General features: G+C 40.9%; 2 protein-coding genes across 4 annotated transcripts in view; one reads left to right on the top strand and one right to left on the bottom strand.

Moving 5' to 3' along the window:
• The first annotated feature begins 241 nt into the window (after nt 1-241).
• The window catches only part of CMSS1 (cms1 ribosomal small subunit homolog), a 171,859-nt gene continuing 154,759 nt past the window's right edge, over nt 242-17,341 (top strand). For 2 of the 3 annotated variants that reach the window (XM_083361969.1, XM_083361968.1), the window contains exon 1: nt 242-355. In XM_083361969.1, coding sequence (XP_083218095.1) covers nt 295-355 — 61 coding nt within the window. In that variant the 5' untranslated portion in view covers nt 242-294. The remainder of the gene's footprint in view (nt 356-17,341) is intronic. The other variant, XM_083361970.1, reaches the window with a different exon arrangement.
• LOC310639953 (filamin A-interacting protein 1-like) overlaps nt 2,796-17,341 on the bottom strand; it is a 31,864-nt gene continuing 17,318 nt past the window's right edge. Inside the window, exon 3 of the mRNA XM_083361967.1 lies at nt 2,796-3,266. Coding sequence (XP_083218093.1) covers nt 3,168-3,266 — 99 coding nt within the window. The 3' untranslated portion in view covers nt 2,796-3,167. The remainder of the gene's footprint in view (nt 3,267-17,341) is intronic.

The raw sequence follows: 17,341 nt of genomic DNA, 5'->3' as shown, positions 1-17,341 counted from the left end.
CAAAAGCAAATGTCCGCCACGTGTTTCCTCAGAAGTAAGTCCGATTACATGTAGTGGAACGTAGTCCGGGCTTATACTGATATTGGAACAATGAACTGTTTGCAATTCTGTTGATTTGCAGTGCCATTCCCCTCCTCTTCCTGTCTCCCACCCAGGTCACTGCCTGCTGTGACCGAAACGAAAGTAACCTCCACTTTGAAATTCCTCCCTGCCCGACCCACTGGGCGGGATTTAGGCGTTCAAAGCGGCAGCCGCAGCGGGCAGAGGCGGCGTGGATTACAGTGGATACACAGCATGGCAGACACGTTGGATGAGCCTTGGTGGGAGACACCTGAAGGAACCAACCTTAGTCCAGGTACCGAGTTTCGGGAAAAGCGTGGAAGTTTTGGGATGCTGCCTGGCTAATTTTTTTTATAGATGGTCTCGTCGCCTCATATTTACTGAGTCTTTTTCGCATAGCTCTGGGTATTTAGAAACGACTTAAAAAGGAGCAGTTGACAGTCACTTGCGTGAAAACTACCTTTTTTCAGTCGAGAGAGGGAAGGGTAAAATTATATATATATATAAGCGGCACATTATATATATATATATATATATATATATATATATATATATATATATATATATATATATATATATATATATATATATATATATATATATATATATATATATATTGAATGTGCCGCTTTTGAATGTGGTTCGTAAAATTTCCCAAAAATGGGTCATAAAACTGATACGCCAATGAACAGATGTCTTTTCTGTGATTCGTCTGAAAACAGATACAAGTTGATTTGCAGTGCCATTCCCCTCCTCTTCCTGCCTCCAATCCAGGTCAGACTGCAGGCAGAGACATTGGGCAAAGAATGCATAATAAAAATTATTGGAAATAAATGTAAGGGGCAGAGGAGAGGGGGTGAGCTTGGGTGGCTCTGCTGTACTGGTTCGTGGAGAAATGTTGGTACACTTTCTACAGACTGATTGGCTGCAGTTGTATGCCTTGAAACATCTGTTTAGCAGAATATGGTCTCTTTTTAGATATATTCTTTTATTGCATTTTATTACAGCTCTCCTCTTAACTCAATATGATGTGTTCTTCCTCTTTTGCACTCTTTTAATCTTATGAAGTTTTGAAATCAGTTACCATTTGTGAGGCAAGCAGTGGCTTTTAGTTATTGGTTCTTGCTTTATGCTTTGGGGATATGTATGTACTGTATATATGTGTGTATGCCTTATCTGTGTATATTGAAGCTTTCCAGTGTATCAATGTATATAACGTCTGCTCTCCATCCTCTTGTCCACCTCGGCTCTTGATGACTATATGAATATCACCATGTTGTTTTCTGGAAATGTTTTCAAAGTCCCAGTCCTGTGATTTCCTGATGGTCTTCCATCCAAGAACTAACTAGGTCTTGCCTGTTTAGTTTTTTTAAGAGCAGCTACTGTGGTGTTTAAAAGTTGGTGATCCCTTTTGAATTTTCAAATTTTCTGCATAAATATGACCTGGAATGTAATCTAATCTTCATAAAAGTCTGAAAACTAGATAAAGGGAACCCAATTAAACAAATGGGTTATTTCTCCCCACTGATGTATAATGAGGGGTGGTTACCAATCCATGAGGAATTAAAACGTTCTTGAAAGATACAGTGTAACTTCTGTGTGCTGGGTATTGAATGATTGGTTAATCAAAGTTAACTTTTATATTGAGATGTGGATATAGTCCTCTATGAGTGTTTATGAGGAATAATATGCATAATTGTGACTTTATAAGCTTTGTTGTATTAGCAACAATTGAGAGAAAATCAGCTGAACATTTTGGAAGCAATGGACTAATTCAACAGCAGTGATCTATGGTTTGCTATCATTTTATATGAGCAAGCCAAAAGTTTGTATTATATGCTTTGTTAGTCAGCCTTTATTCATATAACTGTGTCTAGAAATAAGTCAGCTTCAATTTCCTTTAAAAGTAGTTTTTGTCTCCTCCAGAGATGCTCATTTGTGGAAAGTCATTTTTATATTAATCATGAATTGATTTAGAGAATTTCATTTTGTACAAGCCCTAATGATTTAGGACTCTCCCTCAGTTATTCTTTTATCCGTTTAATTTTATCACCTATGCTTTTCTCTATTAAATGAAAAAAAATTCTATGAATAGTAATAAGAATAGAGCTGGAAGGAACCTTGGAGGTCTTCTAGTCCAACCCCCTGTTCAAGCAGGAGACCTATATCATTTCAGACAAGTGATGAAGCACCCACATGTAGTTTAGGAATGTTATTTAATGAAAATGTTGTTCATCTCTATATTAAGGTTTAAATACTAAAATAATTTATTTTATAATAAGATGCCATGAAAATATCCCTTGCCTATTCTACAATCCATACAGGTCTACTATTTTTAAAAGAATCCAATTTTAAAAAATAGTTTTTCATTTACCATATTGTCAGAAGCATTGATGTAAAAATGCATGGTGGTAGGCAAAATTCACAGCATTTCTTCATATGCTTATGCAATATGTAGGTTTTCTTCCTCTTGATTTCTGTTGAGACTGAAGTGGGACTGCTAACATTTTATCGTCCTATGGTAATTTTACAGTGTCATGATATCACTGCTTTTTTTCCTGCTGAGGGTAAAAATGAACTTGTCCTTAAGGGTTTGCATCATTTCTCCCTGGTTCCTTGTCTTTGTCTCTTCAAGGTTGGCTGAATTATGAATCAAGAATAGAATTGTTCTAATGCTGCACTGGGAAGTTGGGGCAAAATAATAGCAGAGTACTATGGTAGCTGCATCTTTTTGACATTGCCTAAAATACAAAGTTACAGCTATGTGGGAAATTCACAATAACTTCATTTGAATTAAGTGGAAACTTCATCCATTCTGTAGTGTAGGAGAAACTGTGGGACTTGGTTCATATTAGGAAAATGGGGCAATATTATACTGAACAGTAGATTTTTGGTTATGAGAAAATCCCAATGCTTTGTAATTCCAGTGTCAACATCAATCATTTTTGCTGTATTGGTGTGCAAAAAATCATTTCTACTTATGAGTTAGGTAACAATTATCTCACACATCAGCAGTCTTATGTCTTCCTGACATTTTGCGTCAAAACATTGGGGATAGATCTGATAATGTTTGATGTCCCATCTTTAGTATCTTAAGTTGGTTTCTTCTATTGTCCAGAAGATGCCCTCACTGGTAGCACTGCTGTATTGATGGTTTTTGATTTAGGGTTTCTAATAGGAATTGCTTGACGGAAAACATCTGCAATCTATAATTAAAAAAATAAAAATATTTGCAGTTATTAATTTTAATGTATAAATTGGGTTTGACAAACTATTTTCAGAAGATACCAATATTTTTTACTTTTAAAAAAATGAAAATACTTGCAATCGCAATAGCCCTTAGATTTATATACCACTTCATAGTGCTTTACAGCACGTTCTAAGTGGTTTACAAAGTCAGCATATTGACCCCAACAGTCTGGGTCCTCATTTTACTGACCTTGGATGATAGGCTGAGTCAACCTTTTGCTGGTCAGGATCGAACTGTTGGCAGTTGGCAGAATTAGCCTGCAATACTAATCACTGCATCACCATGGCTACTAGATTATATAGCTTGCATTCACAGTAAATTGTAAATCCTAGCATACAGACCCCTTTTTCAGATATGTACGACATACTAAGCAAAATACAAACAAGCAGCAATTCATTTTAATGTGAACCCAGTCATGGGCTTCACTTGCACGACAGAGCAATGGTTATTTATTTTATTCTGTTTAACCCAATTCCTTGGATTGGCACAACACATCATACCAAGTGCTAAATATATGGGCTGGGTAATCACAATGGCTAGGTTAAATATTGGCTAATTTGTGGCTAGATGTACTATAAGAGCCAACCATAGTGGTTCAGGAAAGAATTAGACTCATAGTGCTAAAAGAAAAGCCCTTTGGGATTGTGGTAATCTGTCATTGTTGTGGGATATAAAGTACAATGGTTTGCCAAATGCTTTGTGCAGTCTTACTGAATATTCAAGTCCTTGGAAGGATTTAGTCTAGTTCTTATCTCTAGATGGCAGCAAAGCTCAATAGTTTGTAGTATTTGAATGTTCTTAGATTCTGGGGCAGAGACATTGAGATGTGCATAAGATATTCCTACCGGTAAGAAAATATTGAGAATATCAGTTTCAGAAAAAACAGTAAAATATGGTATTATTGCTAATAAAGTTTATATAGGAAGCCTGAAATAATAACAAATTCTGTGCAATGCTATATAGCAGGGGTGTCAAACTCAATTTCATTGAGGGCTGCATCAGCATTGTGGTTGCCCTCGGGGGGGGCAGGTGGGTGTGGCTGGGGTGGGTATGGCCTACTGGGTGGGCTTGCCTGGCATGGGCATGGCCTACTGGGTAATTTAATTTAATTTAATTTAATTTTTAATTTAATTTATTAATATTTCTATACCGCCCTTCTCCCGGAGGACTCAGGGCGGTGTACAGGGCAAGAATAAAACACAGAAATTTACAAAAACTAAAAGATAATTAAATACATGCCCGATTAAAATACAATTGATACATAGTAAAAACCCCAATAAAAATGATAAAAACCCCACCAATCCCCCCTCAGGCCAGGCCGGCTTGATCAAACAAGTATGTTTTCATATCGCGGCGAAAGGAGCGCAGATCGGGCGCCGTCCGGAGCTCAACCGGTAGCTGGTTCCATAGCTCCGGGGCGCCCACAGAGAAGGATCTCCCCCTGGGGGCCACCAGTCGACATTCTCTGACCAGTGGCACCCTGAGGAGGCCCTCTCTGTGGGAACGCACAGGGCGCAGGGAGCTTGATGCCGGCAGCAGATGTTCCCTGAGGTACTCCGGCCCCATGCCATGGAGGGCTTTGAACACCATTACTAGCACCTTGAATCTCACCCGGAAGACAACTGGCAACCAATGCAGCTCAGGGAGCAGAGGTGTCACATGGGAGTATCGGGAGACTCCCAACACAACTCTCGCGGCTGCATTCTGTACCAGCTGGAGCCTCCGGGTGGTCCTCAAGGGAAGCCCCATGTAGAGAGCGTTGCAGTAGTCTAGACGAGAGGTCACGAGCGCGTGAGTGACCGTGCATAAATCATCCCGGCTTAGATAGGGCCGCAACTGGCGAACCAGGCGAACCTGGGCGAAAGCCCCCCTAGTCACAGCCACCATGTGATCTTCCAAGGTAAGCCGCGAATCTAGGAGGACTCCCAAGTTGCGAGCCCTATCTTCGGGGGGTAATAATTCACCCCCCATAGAAAGAGATGGAATATCCGAATAGACCCGGGATGAAGGTATGCAAAGCCACTCAGTCTTGTCGGGGTTGAGCTGAAGTCTGTTCCTCCCCATCCAGACCCGAACCGCCTCCAGGCAACGGGACATCACGTTGAGGGCATCACTGGGGTGGTTTGGGGTAGAAAGAAAAAGGGTAGGCGTGGCCAGCTCAACTTCTCTTGCATTAGGGGCGCCTCAGCAGGCATGGGCAGGCCTGGGGCAGATCCAAGGGTCTCCGGTGGAGGGGGGGATAGGACTGGGATGAGCATGGTCCACTGGAGGAGCCTCATCGTCCCTCTCAGGCCATGCAGGGGGGCCCTAGACAGTGGCATGGACTGCCTGGAACTCTGGGCAGTGGAGGTCAAGCACGCAGCCCGGCTCTTGAGCTCCCATGGCACAGGGACCCCACAGCCCTGCCTAGCCCAGCCACACTTTCCCGAGGGGGCGCTCAGCTACGTTTACCTCCTTGAGGCTGCTGCTGCTGTGCTTGCTCATGGTGGATGCAGGAGGGCAAAGTGCATGGGTCAGAGGGAGGCCCACTCCCTCTCCATGCGAGGAGACCTGGCTTTGTAACCAAAGCATCCACAGCAATATGATGGGAGACCATCAGGGGATGGCAAAAGGGCAACAGGGCTGCTGGTGGCCAAGTGCTAAGGCAAGACTTCCCTCAGGCCTTCCCTCCCTCTCATTCCAATCTCCTTCCTTCCTTCCTCCCTCCTTTTCATTCCCATCTCCTTCCTTCCCTTTCTTCCTGTTTTCCTCCCCTCCTTCCTTCCTTCTCTCCCTCTCTCTGTGCCAGGAAGGGATAAGGGGAGGGGGAGAGGTTGGTAGCGCTTCTCTTAAAGAATAAAAAAGCTGGAAGAGACCTTTGAGATCTTCGAGTCCAACCCCCTGCTCAAGCAGGGGACCTATGCCATTCCAGACAATGGAATATCCAATCTTTTCTTAAAAGTCTCCAGTGATGAAGCATCCACAACTTCTGAAGGCAAGCCTTTTCACAGGTTAATTGTTTTCACAAGTCCTTAGTTCTAGGCTGGTTTTCTTCTTGATTAGTTTCCATGTATTATTGCCTTCTGATGCTTTGGAAAATACGCTGACCCCTTCTTCTCTGTGGGAGCCTATCAAATATTGGAACACTGCTATCATGTCACCACCCCTAGTCCTTTTCACTAAGCTAGACATACCCAATTCCCGCAAACATTTGTTATATGTTTTAGCCTCCAGCCCCCTAATCATCTTTGTTTACAATCCATTTAGACCAGACCAGGGGTGTCAAACTCAATTTCACTGAGGGCCGCATCAGCATTGCAGTTGCCCTCAGGGGGCCGGGTGGGTGTGGCCAGGGTGGGCGTGGCCTACTGGGTGGGCGTGGCCAGCTCTCCATCATTCGCATCAAGGGTGCCTATGGGGGCCTGGGCAGGAGTGGGACAGATCTGAGGGTCTCTGGCAGAAGGAGGGTCTCTGGGCCAGGGCCAAGGCAGTGGGGGCTGTTCCCTCACTGTTTCCAGGATGGCTTCGCGGGCCGCATGAAACCACTTTGCGGGCCGGATCCGGCCCCCGGGCCTTGTGTTTGACATGTCTGGACCAGACGGTCCCCCTGGTTTGGTTTATAGAACAGTGGCCATGAGCAGAGCCTTCTCAGAGACAGCACCCCAATTATAGAACTTTCTCCCAAGGAAAATATGAACAGTGCATCCCTCACCTGTTTAGAGGCAACTCCACACACAATGTTCAGCCAGGCATATGTAGAACAACACTATATTTTATGGTCAAACAGCACTAAGTAAATTACTACTAATATTTTTCTTTCTTAAAATACACACTTTTAATATTGTTTTAAGCATTGCTGGTGATGTTTTACAGTAGCTGCCTTTGAGAGTTTTCTTGTAAACCACCCTGGATTTCTCCGAAACATTTAATTTTGAATTAGATGTTGATTTAATAAATTAGGCAGAAGAAACAAATGTTTAAATACATTTAAATCCCACAGACCTACTGCCTCCTAGGTGCATACTGCAGAAAAAATAAGGCATTCCATTTCTAGCCAACATAGCCACAGGATGATGGGAACTGTGGTCCATGACACCCAAAAGACATTAATTTGGGTAAGGCTGGATTAAATTATAAAAGAGCAGATGAGAGGAAGTAGGAGCAAGAAACACTTTCCATGTCTCCGACAGAATAATTGGGAGGGAGACAATTGACTCGGCCTTTTAATTTCAACTCACGCCAATTCCTCTTAACTTCCCATTCAATCCAAAGAGTTTTATTATCAGCTGGATTTTAGGGAGGGGAGGCGGCAAGAATAGACCACAAAACCAATCTGCGAGTTTGCTTTTTCGACTGCCTATACACCACCTCCCCGACGCAGCGTTTGTGTGTATGTGTGTGTGTGTGTGAGAGAGAGAGAGAGAGAAAGAGAGAGACACACAGAGAGAGATCCCCTTTTTGTAAGTTTGCTTACTCTGCTTGCAACACTCGTGATTCCCACACTTTCGCTTCCCTGCTGTCTGTCTCTCTCACTCTCTCTCTCTTTCTCTCTCTCTCTCTCACACACACAGACAAAACCTCTCCCTTCTTTCTCCCCCTTCTTGGTCTTTTCCTCCAGCTGCACCTGAATGGAGTGGGAGGAGGTTAAAAAAAAGAGAGGGGGGAGGAAGGGGAAAGCTCCCCTTTTTTGTAACACCTCAGCTTCTTCCTCTTCCCCTTTCCTCCTCTGAGACAAAGAGCTTGCCGTTTCATGTTTGTGTGCCAGGGGGGCGCCCATCTGGGGGCCGGTCCCTTGCCATTTCTGCCAGTCCCGGGGGCCAAATCTGGGCCCTCCGCAGGCCAGATCCGGCCCATGGGCCTTGTGTTTTGGTAGTTTATTATAAGTTTCCCAGATCATTTAAAAACCCAATTCTGGTCAGCTGACACCCAATATTTTAAACCACCTTTCAATGCCTCCTTTAACATTAGTGGTGTTGTTAATCTCTGGATTTCAGGAAGGAGCAGAGTCCAGAACTCAATCATACATCTGGAAATGGTCAGACTGAAAAGGACTGCATTAAACTCTAATTACATACATCTAACCAGTGCAACTAAATTAAGGCTATAAAATGTAAACAGTATATATGCAGCAAAACTCAATCTGCAGGCAAGATTGAAGCTTTATGATCAAGTGGAGGGGCAGTGTTGGCAGTGTGAAAATTGACCTTGAGTATTTTTCTCATCATCTGGTATGACATCCTTGTACTATTTTGCTTGATGAGACCACATTCATTTATTTTATTTTTAATTTAATAAAATATGTAATTTATTAGAATGAAGCAGCTTTGCATGCCTCTATTTGATACACACACACACACACACACATACTTTATTAAATGTATGTAATAAAGCAAGTTAAATATCCTTCAGAGATTTTTCATTTTAATATTCTTCTATAATTGGCTAGCATGAGATACAATTGATTGATTTCTATTCCAGAAAGTCAAATTATTGTACTGATAATAAGGTGGCTGGCTACTTACTACTTAGCAGAAGGAGCAAAGGATTATTAGTAGGATAAGGTAATAAGGATTAATAGTCTACGGAAGCAAGGATTTTGCTACAAATTATAAACTTAAAGGAGAAAGGGAGCTGACGTGAAGAACTGAGTTGTTTTAATAATTAATAAGTTGTGTTACGATAAAGAGGAAACGTGGCTATAGTTTTCTTCATGAAGCTGTTTTCTGAAGCTAGTTTGCCTGGATACTTATCTAGTCCAACCCAAGAGGAGAACTAGCATTTGCCCTGGCTTTTGGCTTTAGGTAAAGAGTCCAGCCTCCCAACCTGTGCTGGCTTTTTTCTTACTGGATCCTTTTAATAAAACTGAGCTTTGGAACTATAATATACTACTGTTATGTGATGTGATGAAGAGGAAATATGTAAAGGGAAAGCATGCATTATTGCTACTAGTCATTCTGCTTCTTATCATTGGGCAGCAGTTAGTTTGCCTTCAAAATAATTTTTCATTGGAGAAAGAAACAAAGGTTAAGTTGAAACAAAGGTTCTTAATTTGTTTGGATTTTTTTTAAAAAAAATCAACCCAGATAATTACATTCTTTTAAACACCAGGTCTAATTTTACCTAGGAACTAACTGGGAATATTTTTTAAGACTTATTGTTTAGAATCTCCTTGGACATATAGCCAATTAAGCATCTGTACAAAATTCAGAAAGAAACATCAACAACCTAAGATATGCAGAAGATACCACTCTAATGGCAGAAAGTGAAGAGGAACTAAAGAGCCTCTTGTTGCGAGTGAAGAAGGAGAGTGCAAAACTTGGGTTGAAACTAAACATTAAGAAAACCAAGATCATGGCATCTGGCCCTCTCAATTCCTGGCAAATAGATGGGGAAGAAATGGAGGTAGTGACAGATTTTATTTTCCTGGGCTCCAAGATCACTGCAGATGGGGACTGTAGCCAAGAAATTAAAAGACGCTTGCTCCTTGGGAGGAGAGCCATGGCAAATCTAGGCAGCAGACTAAAAAGCAGAGACATCACCCTGTCAACAAAAGTGCGTATAGTCAAGGCTATGGTCTTCCCAGTTGCAATGTATGGCAGTGAAAGCTGGACCATAAGAAAGGTTGAGCGCCAAAGAATTGAGGCCTTTGAACTATGGTGCTGGAGAAGACTCCTGCGAGTCCCTTGGACTGCAAGGCGATCAAACCGGTCAGTCCTAGAGGAGATCAACCCTGACTGCTCTTTAGAAGGCCAGATCCTGAAGCCAAAACTCAAATACTTTGGCCACCTAACGAGAAGGAAGGACTCACTGGAGAAGAGCCTAATGCTGGGAAAGATTGAGGGCACTAGAAGAAGGGGACGACAGAGAATGAGGTGGCTGGATGGAGTCACTGAAGCAGTAGGCGTGAGCTTAAATGGACTCCAGAAGATGGTAGAGGACAGGGAGGCCTGGAGGAACGTTGTCCATAGGGTCGCGATGGGTCGGACACGACTTCGCAACTAACAACAACAACAACACAAAATTCAAATTAGCTGTAAGCTTCATTAAGAATTGTTTTTGTCAGTACAAATTGTATGTATTAGAAACCACTGACTCTTAATTCTGCAGAATATCAAAACAAGATTTGTGGCAACTTGTATGATAAAAGTTGCATTTTGTTTCAAATAAGGAATTGTAGTTCTAGAGAAAATGGATTTTGCATCAAAAAAATTCAGTCTCTGTGTTCCCCACTTAAGAAAATGTGCAAGGATGTGAAATCATATATTAAACCTATAATTTGGAGAGCTACTATGGGTCAGAGTAGATAATGAATTAGATTTATTTATTACACAAAGCCACTGTGTGGTTTAAACAAGACAATATTTAGCATGCTATGTGAACTTCAAATAATTCTATATAGAGGAAGAAATAATATGACTAGGTTAAAAACAGCTTTCTTTGCTGTGTGAAATATTGGCTGTTGCAATAAAATGAGCTTTTCTGTGAAATTAATCAGTTTAGAGCAGCTGCAATTGAACACTAAATAGAGTTCTTTCAGCCACTGGTTTGCTTTTGTTAACTTGTGACTTTGACTTTTAATATCTTTTAAATATCAGGTAACATAGATAGATGGGTTGCAAGCCATCTGTAGATGCTTCATGAGTTCTGAACATAGAGGAGAGAGCTCTGTTGTATATAGGGGATTTCTGAATAATCCTGCAATAATTCTGCCACATACTGTAACCCCACAACTACTGTAACTGGTTATAATGTATGCCATAAAGCAGGGGTGTCAAACTCAATTTCATTGAGGGCCACATCAGCATTGCGGTTGCCCTCAGGGGGCCGGGTGGGTATGGCCAGGGTGGGTGTGGCCTACTGGGTGGGCGTGGCTAGAGTGCATATGGCCTAGTGGGTGGGCGTGGCCAGCTCTACATCGTTCGCATCAAGGGTGCCTATGGGGGCCTGGGCAGGAGTGGGACAGATCTGAGGGTCTCTGGCAGAAGGAGGGTCTCTGGGCCAGGGCCAAGGCAGTGGGGGCCGTTCCCTCACTGTTTCCAGGATGGCTTCATGGGTCACATGAAACCACTTCATGGGCCGGATCTGGCCCCCGGGCCTTGTGTTTGACATGTCTGCCATAAAGTAACTTTTGTGAAGGAGCCGTGGTGACGCAGAGGTTAGACTGTATTGCAGGCTAATTCAGCTCACTTGCAAGAGTTTGATCCTTACCGGCTCAAGGTTGACTCACCTTCCACCCTTTCGAGGTTGGTAAAATGAGGAGGCAGATTCTTGGGGGCAATATGCTGATCCTGTAAAATGCTTAGAGAGCACTGTGTAAAGCACTGTGAAGCGTTCTATAAGTAAGTGCTATTGCTAACTTTCATTAGTTTATTTTTAAGTGCGTATAGATTTGCCTTTTATTTTGCCCTTTTGTTGTTGTCTTTTTTGTTGTTGTTGTCTACAAAGCCACAGATGTTCTCTAATTGCTGGGAGTCTATTTGGGATAGTGTTGGTTTTAGACAAAGCCATCCTGTTAAGCTAGAAGACCTAGCTTGGCTATTATTTCATTGCACTACAGTGTATCACAGAAAATTGTAATTATACTTCTGAATATCAGTAGGACAATCCTGAAGAATGCCAGGAGCTATAAAAGTGATAAGTAGATGTCATAGTTGCCCACTTCTGTCTTCAGGAACAGTGCAACATTTTGAAATTGCAAATTGATACTTCCTGGCTGCTTTTACGGTAGACCAGATCAGGAAATTAGTTCCATAGGAAGACTATACTTCTTTTAAATAGGCTATAATAACAGAATCACGCAAGCCTGTGCATTACATCTCCTTATATCTCACTGAACCAGGAAGGGTCCTGCCTGGGACTCTTCCAAATACTACGTTGTTTGCCAGGCCTTAAGGAATGTTTCAGCCCACTTTGTTTACATAATGGTCCTTGCCTGCAGAATTTCTTTCAAGATCATCTTCCTTATGCTCTACAGTTCCAGAGATGAATCTTGATGAATCTTCCTTTCATGCATCAAAGCCTCTATTCTGGGTTTGTAATACTTGCTATTACAAGTATTACAAGTAAAATATTTGGGAACTATTTTATGTCAGTGGAATATTATACATAAATGGGCCAAACACAAACTTATATTAATGCATTTGATTAGTCCTCTGATGAGAAAAACTAATATAAAATGCTAAATAACAATGTTAAAGGAAATAGAAATATATTTAAAAAGAAGAACTGTAAAGATGGCAAAGAGAGCCATCCATTGTATAACTATAAAATGTAAGGGAGACACGCATCAAAGTTATTGTATATGATAAAAGTATTTCATAATCCCTTAAGTATATTTCACTGCAAAATTACATATGTATTCTCTAAATATTTCTCTTATTATTTGGAGAATGGCTCATCTCAAGATACTGATACACAATATAAGTTAAACTTAGAAAATAAATGTTAAATTTCATAGTTATAGAAAATGTTGTTTATATACTGTACAGGTTGTCCTCAACTTGAGACATTAGTTTAAAGACTCTTCTAAGTTATAGTGGCACTGAAAATAGTGACTTACAACCAGTCCTTGCCCTTACAAGTCCTGCAACCTCCCCATGGTCATGTCATCAAAGTTCAGGCCATGCATTCAGGACAATTGCAGCGTCTCGGGTCAAGTGATCACTTATTTGCAAACTTCCAGCTGGGTTCTGACAAGCAAAGTCAATGGAGGAAGTTGGATTCAATTAACACAGACGTGTCAAACACAAGGCCCGGGGGCCGGATCAGGCCCGCGAAGTGGTTTCATGCGGCCCGTGAAGCCATCCTGGAAACAGTGAGGGAACGGCCCCCACTGCCTTGGCCTTGGCCCAGAGACCCTCCTCCTGCCAGAGACCCTCAGATCTGTCCCACTCCTGCCCAGGCCCCCATAGGCACCCTTGATGCGAACGATGTAGAGCTGGCCACGCCCACCCAGCAGGCCATACGCATTCTAGCCACGCCCACCCAGCAGGCCACGCCTACCCTGGCCATACCCACCCGGCCCCCTGAGGGCAACTGCAATGCTGATGCGGCCCTCAATGAAATTGAGTTTGACACCCCTGAATTAACAACTTCACTATTCATTTAACTGCAGTGGTTTGCTTAACGATAGCAAAATGGTTGTAAAATCAGACATGACCCACTTAACAAACATCTTGCTTAGTGATGAAAATTCTGGTTCCAGCTGTGGTTGTAAGTTGAGAATTACTTGCATTGTTAAAGTATAACCTGCTTGCACAGCATAGCAATGTTAAACACCAATTCAGTTATTTCTGTTTAAAAGTTTTTGAACGTAATTGATGTTTTTGGTGTTCTAGAGGGATTATTTTAAATGGGAAAAAATAATAAAGCTAATTCATTCTCTTCCTTATACCTTCAGGCTACATAAGCATGGCAACTTATGCTACTTGGGTAAATGGGACTTTAAACGCCTTCCATTCACTGAGCGCAGCTTGAAGAGATACCGGTAATTTGAAGCCTGGGAAGTGGTATGCCAGAGGAAGGAAGTTCAGAAAGCTACTGCTGCCTGCTCTTACATGTTCCTTGCTACTTCTAAGACCTCTTTTGCCCAAATACTGTAGCTATGGATTGTCAAATGTAGGGAATAGTTGCAGACAATTTCTTTCTTTTTCCCTAATTGTGTATGTCAATAAGATCTGGTTAGCCTCTGTTGGAAAAAAAAACCCTAATTTTCAACTCAGCCAGAAAAATAATACTTGTATGGATGGCTTATAGTATGACCCAAATTTTCTTTAATTTTGCTGTTTTCAGACACGCACACAGACGCATATTCAGTTTTATACACATACACTTTTAAATGAATCTTTAAAGAATGGGTAAATGCTTGTTTTTTATACCTTGCCATTTGCCTTTATGATGTAATTGATGATTCAAGGATTTCTAAATCTTATATTATAGGATGTTTAATTTACTGTGGGTTCAGAATAGAATTGCTTAATTTCATAGGATGTGGTTACCATTTGAATCATTTAGGGAGAAACCCTGTATTTAAGTTAAAAGTAGAAGAATCTTAGAGGCAATTGGCATCTTCTGTTGCCAGCCGATTACAGTAATATTATGATAGTTTTTCATATGGTATTTGGTACAGAATTGGCATTTTGAGTAGAAATAAAGATCTTAAATGTTTTCTAACTGTGATCATTTTTCTCTATTCATTTAAATAAATTTTACATAAGAGCTGATCTTGAGTAAATCTTTGTGAATTACTACATATGCAGAGGCTAGAATACTAGCAGTACTGATTTAATATTAAGTCTTATGACTTACAACCACAATTTAGTCCAAAGGTTCCATTGCTAAGCCAGACAGTTAAGTGAGTTTTGCCCATTATATGACCTGTTCCTCTGGGTATGGATGGCAGGTGAGCCTATTTTATGTGTTATTTGTGTGGTTGGAGCTAGGCTGTGGGGGCTTCAAGTGCTACTTCTATTTGTACTATTTTCTCTTATTCATTTGCTGTTTATACTGTTTTTTTAATCATGTGTCAGCTACCTGGAATTGTAAAAGAAAAAGGTGGAAATATAAATTAATTTGATAAATCAATTTATAAATAAATGACCAAATTGAAGATTCAGATCAACTGAAATGAATAGTTGTAATTGTTTTATATTGTTTGACTATTGTTGATGTTTGTTTAGTATTCTTGTGAATATTAATCAGTACTAATACTAATCAAGAATCAACTGTAGCTGATTTCTCCCTTGCTGCTTCAGAAGAGAGATTCCTAGCAACATCTTAAGAGTTATCTGTTCCCAAACTATAGTACCAAGGAAATATTGTTTGTCTTACATCCCTAATATTTGCTCCTTTTCTTTTAAGTTAACAGAATAATAGAGTTGGAAGGACCTTGGAGGTCTTCTAGTCCAAACCACTGCTCAAGCAGGAAAATGTATACCATTTCAAACAAATGGTTGTCAAATCTCTTCTTAAAATTCTCTAGTGTTGGAGCACTCACAACTTCTGGAGGCAAGTCATTCCACTGATTAATTGTCTGTAGGTTATTTCCTGTTTTATTAAAACTACCTACCTATTCTAGTTTTTTAAAAATGCTCACATCTTTTGCTTCTTGATATGCCCCCTGGCTATTGTTTCTGGATTTTTTTCTTTTTGCTGTTATTCTGTCTCTCACTGTTAAAATAAACCTACCATTAAAATTATAGACTGACCATTTCTTTGTCAGTGGGCAAACATACAAAATCAGCAGGGGATTAAATCATTTTTTCCCTTACTGCACATGATCCTGTGCAAAGATATTGGCGCTTTAAAGAGTGGCAGACAAGTTATGTTCACATTTCATAGAATATCTTTTTGAAACCAGAGCTTAAGCCCAGGATAGCCTTAATATTTCTGTCCTCTTTTCTGTATTTGTCCCTACACTTTCAGTTGGTTTATGTGTTCAGGGTTGTTTGTATTCATTTGAGCAATTAGTCAAGATATGGAATGGTTTTTTTTTTCCAAAACAAAAACTAAAAACCAAGAGTTGAATCAATAGAAGAGAATATTTGTAGCTCAGGGCTTCAGACATTTCATTACCCAACTAGGTAACATCCTCAGTCTGCTACCTAGTTTAGTAATGAAACATCGGAAAGAAAACAGTCAAGCTCACAGAGCACCAAAGAACCCACAGAATTTACAGTTCCAGCTGTGCTGAATCACATTCAAGATCTTCTTGGTGTATATTTTGTTTCTAAAGCAGTCAGCTGGATGCTTCTGGGAATCCCGGAAATGAACACAAGTGCAGTACTTGTGATCCTGGAATTCATATGCTCTTCATCATTACCCATTTTAAGTCACAAAACTTCATTTGGCTGGGATGTTCTGTACTCTGAGAGGACAGAGTGCATCCTCTATTTACTTGAGAATGCTTATTTTAAAAACTCTTGTGGATTTTTTTATAAAGATGACAAAATATCACTTTTTTTTCTTTTTAGCAGGGGTGTCAAACTGCCGGCCCGCGGGCCGGAGTGTCACGGAGAAACCGCGCCCATCCCATTTTCGGCAATGGGAAAAAGTTCCGATACGTCGCGCGACATCACGTGATGTCGCGAGTTTGACATGCCTGCTTTTTAGAATTGTCATCTCATTTTTTAATTTTTATTTTAATCCCATTTATATCCCGCCCTTCTCCAAAGACTCAGGGTGGCTTCCAATTTAAAGCACAAACCAATGTGCTTAGCAATAGCCTTCATTCTATGTATATGCCTGCTTATTAGGGCTTTCGCCCCCCCCCCCAAGCGGCATTATTAAAAAGTCAGCTTATTGCCCCCAACAATCTGGGTCCTCATTTTACCTACCTCGGAAGGATGGAAGGCTGAGTCAACCTTGAGCCTGGTGGGATGCAAACCTGCACTAATTGCAGGCAGCTGGTGTTACTTAAGGAGGCATTAGCCCACTGCTCCACCAAGGCTCTAAGGTCTAAGGTCTTTGGAGTCAATTTATATCTTTGAGAATTCGGGTTGCTAACAAAGTGAATATGGGACCAGAGCTCTGCAGCAGAGTTCATAGGTAGAGGTCAGTACTTAGCATCTCCAGTTAAAAAAATCAAATACAATATGATTGGATGGCTCTTTGCCTGAGACTTTAGAGAGCAGCCTCCCCAAGCGAATGATATCATCTCCTTGACTTCACATCAAGCAGGGGTGATAGCCATGATAGGAGGGAAAATGAAAGTTGATTTCCAACACATCTGGAGAACATTAGATTGGGAAAGTCTGGTGTAGAGAATACTGGCCTAGATAAATAAATAATCACATCTGAGATAGTTTCCTATATTCTTAGAAATATGGGGTAAAAGAAATTACTGTCTTTAAACAACTTGGGTACCATATCTTAATTTATGTTTAAGGAAAAATAAGCAGGAGAAACATTGATCTTTCAAAAGTATTTTGCTAATTTTGTTTTGGTGGGGGTTTTTCTCCTCCCAGTTACGGAAAACATTTCATATATAAAATCTTTAAAACTGAAGGCTGTTTTTTTTAAATCACTAAGATATTGTTCTACTCCGATCTTCCA

Source organism: Vipera ursinii (assembly GCF_947247035.1).
Source record: "Vipera ursinii genome assembly, chromosome: 4".
Taxonomy (NCBI): Eukaryota; Metazoa; Chordata; class Lepidosauria; order Squamata; family Viperidae; genus Vipera; species Vipera ursinii.
This window is presented reverse-complemented; position numbering and strand designations above follow the sequence as displayed.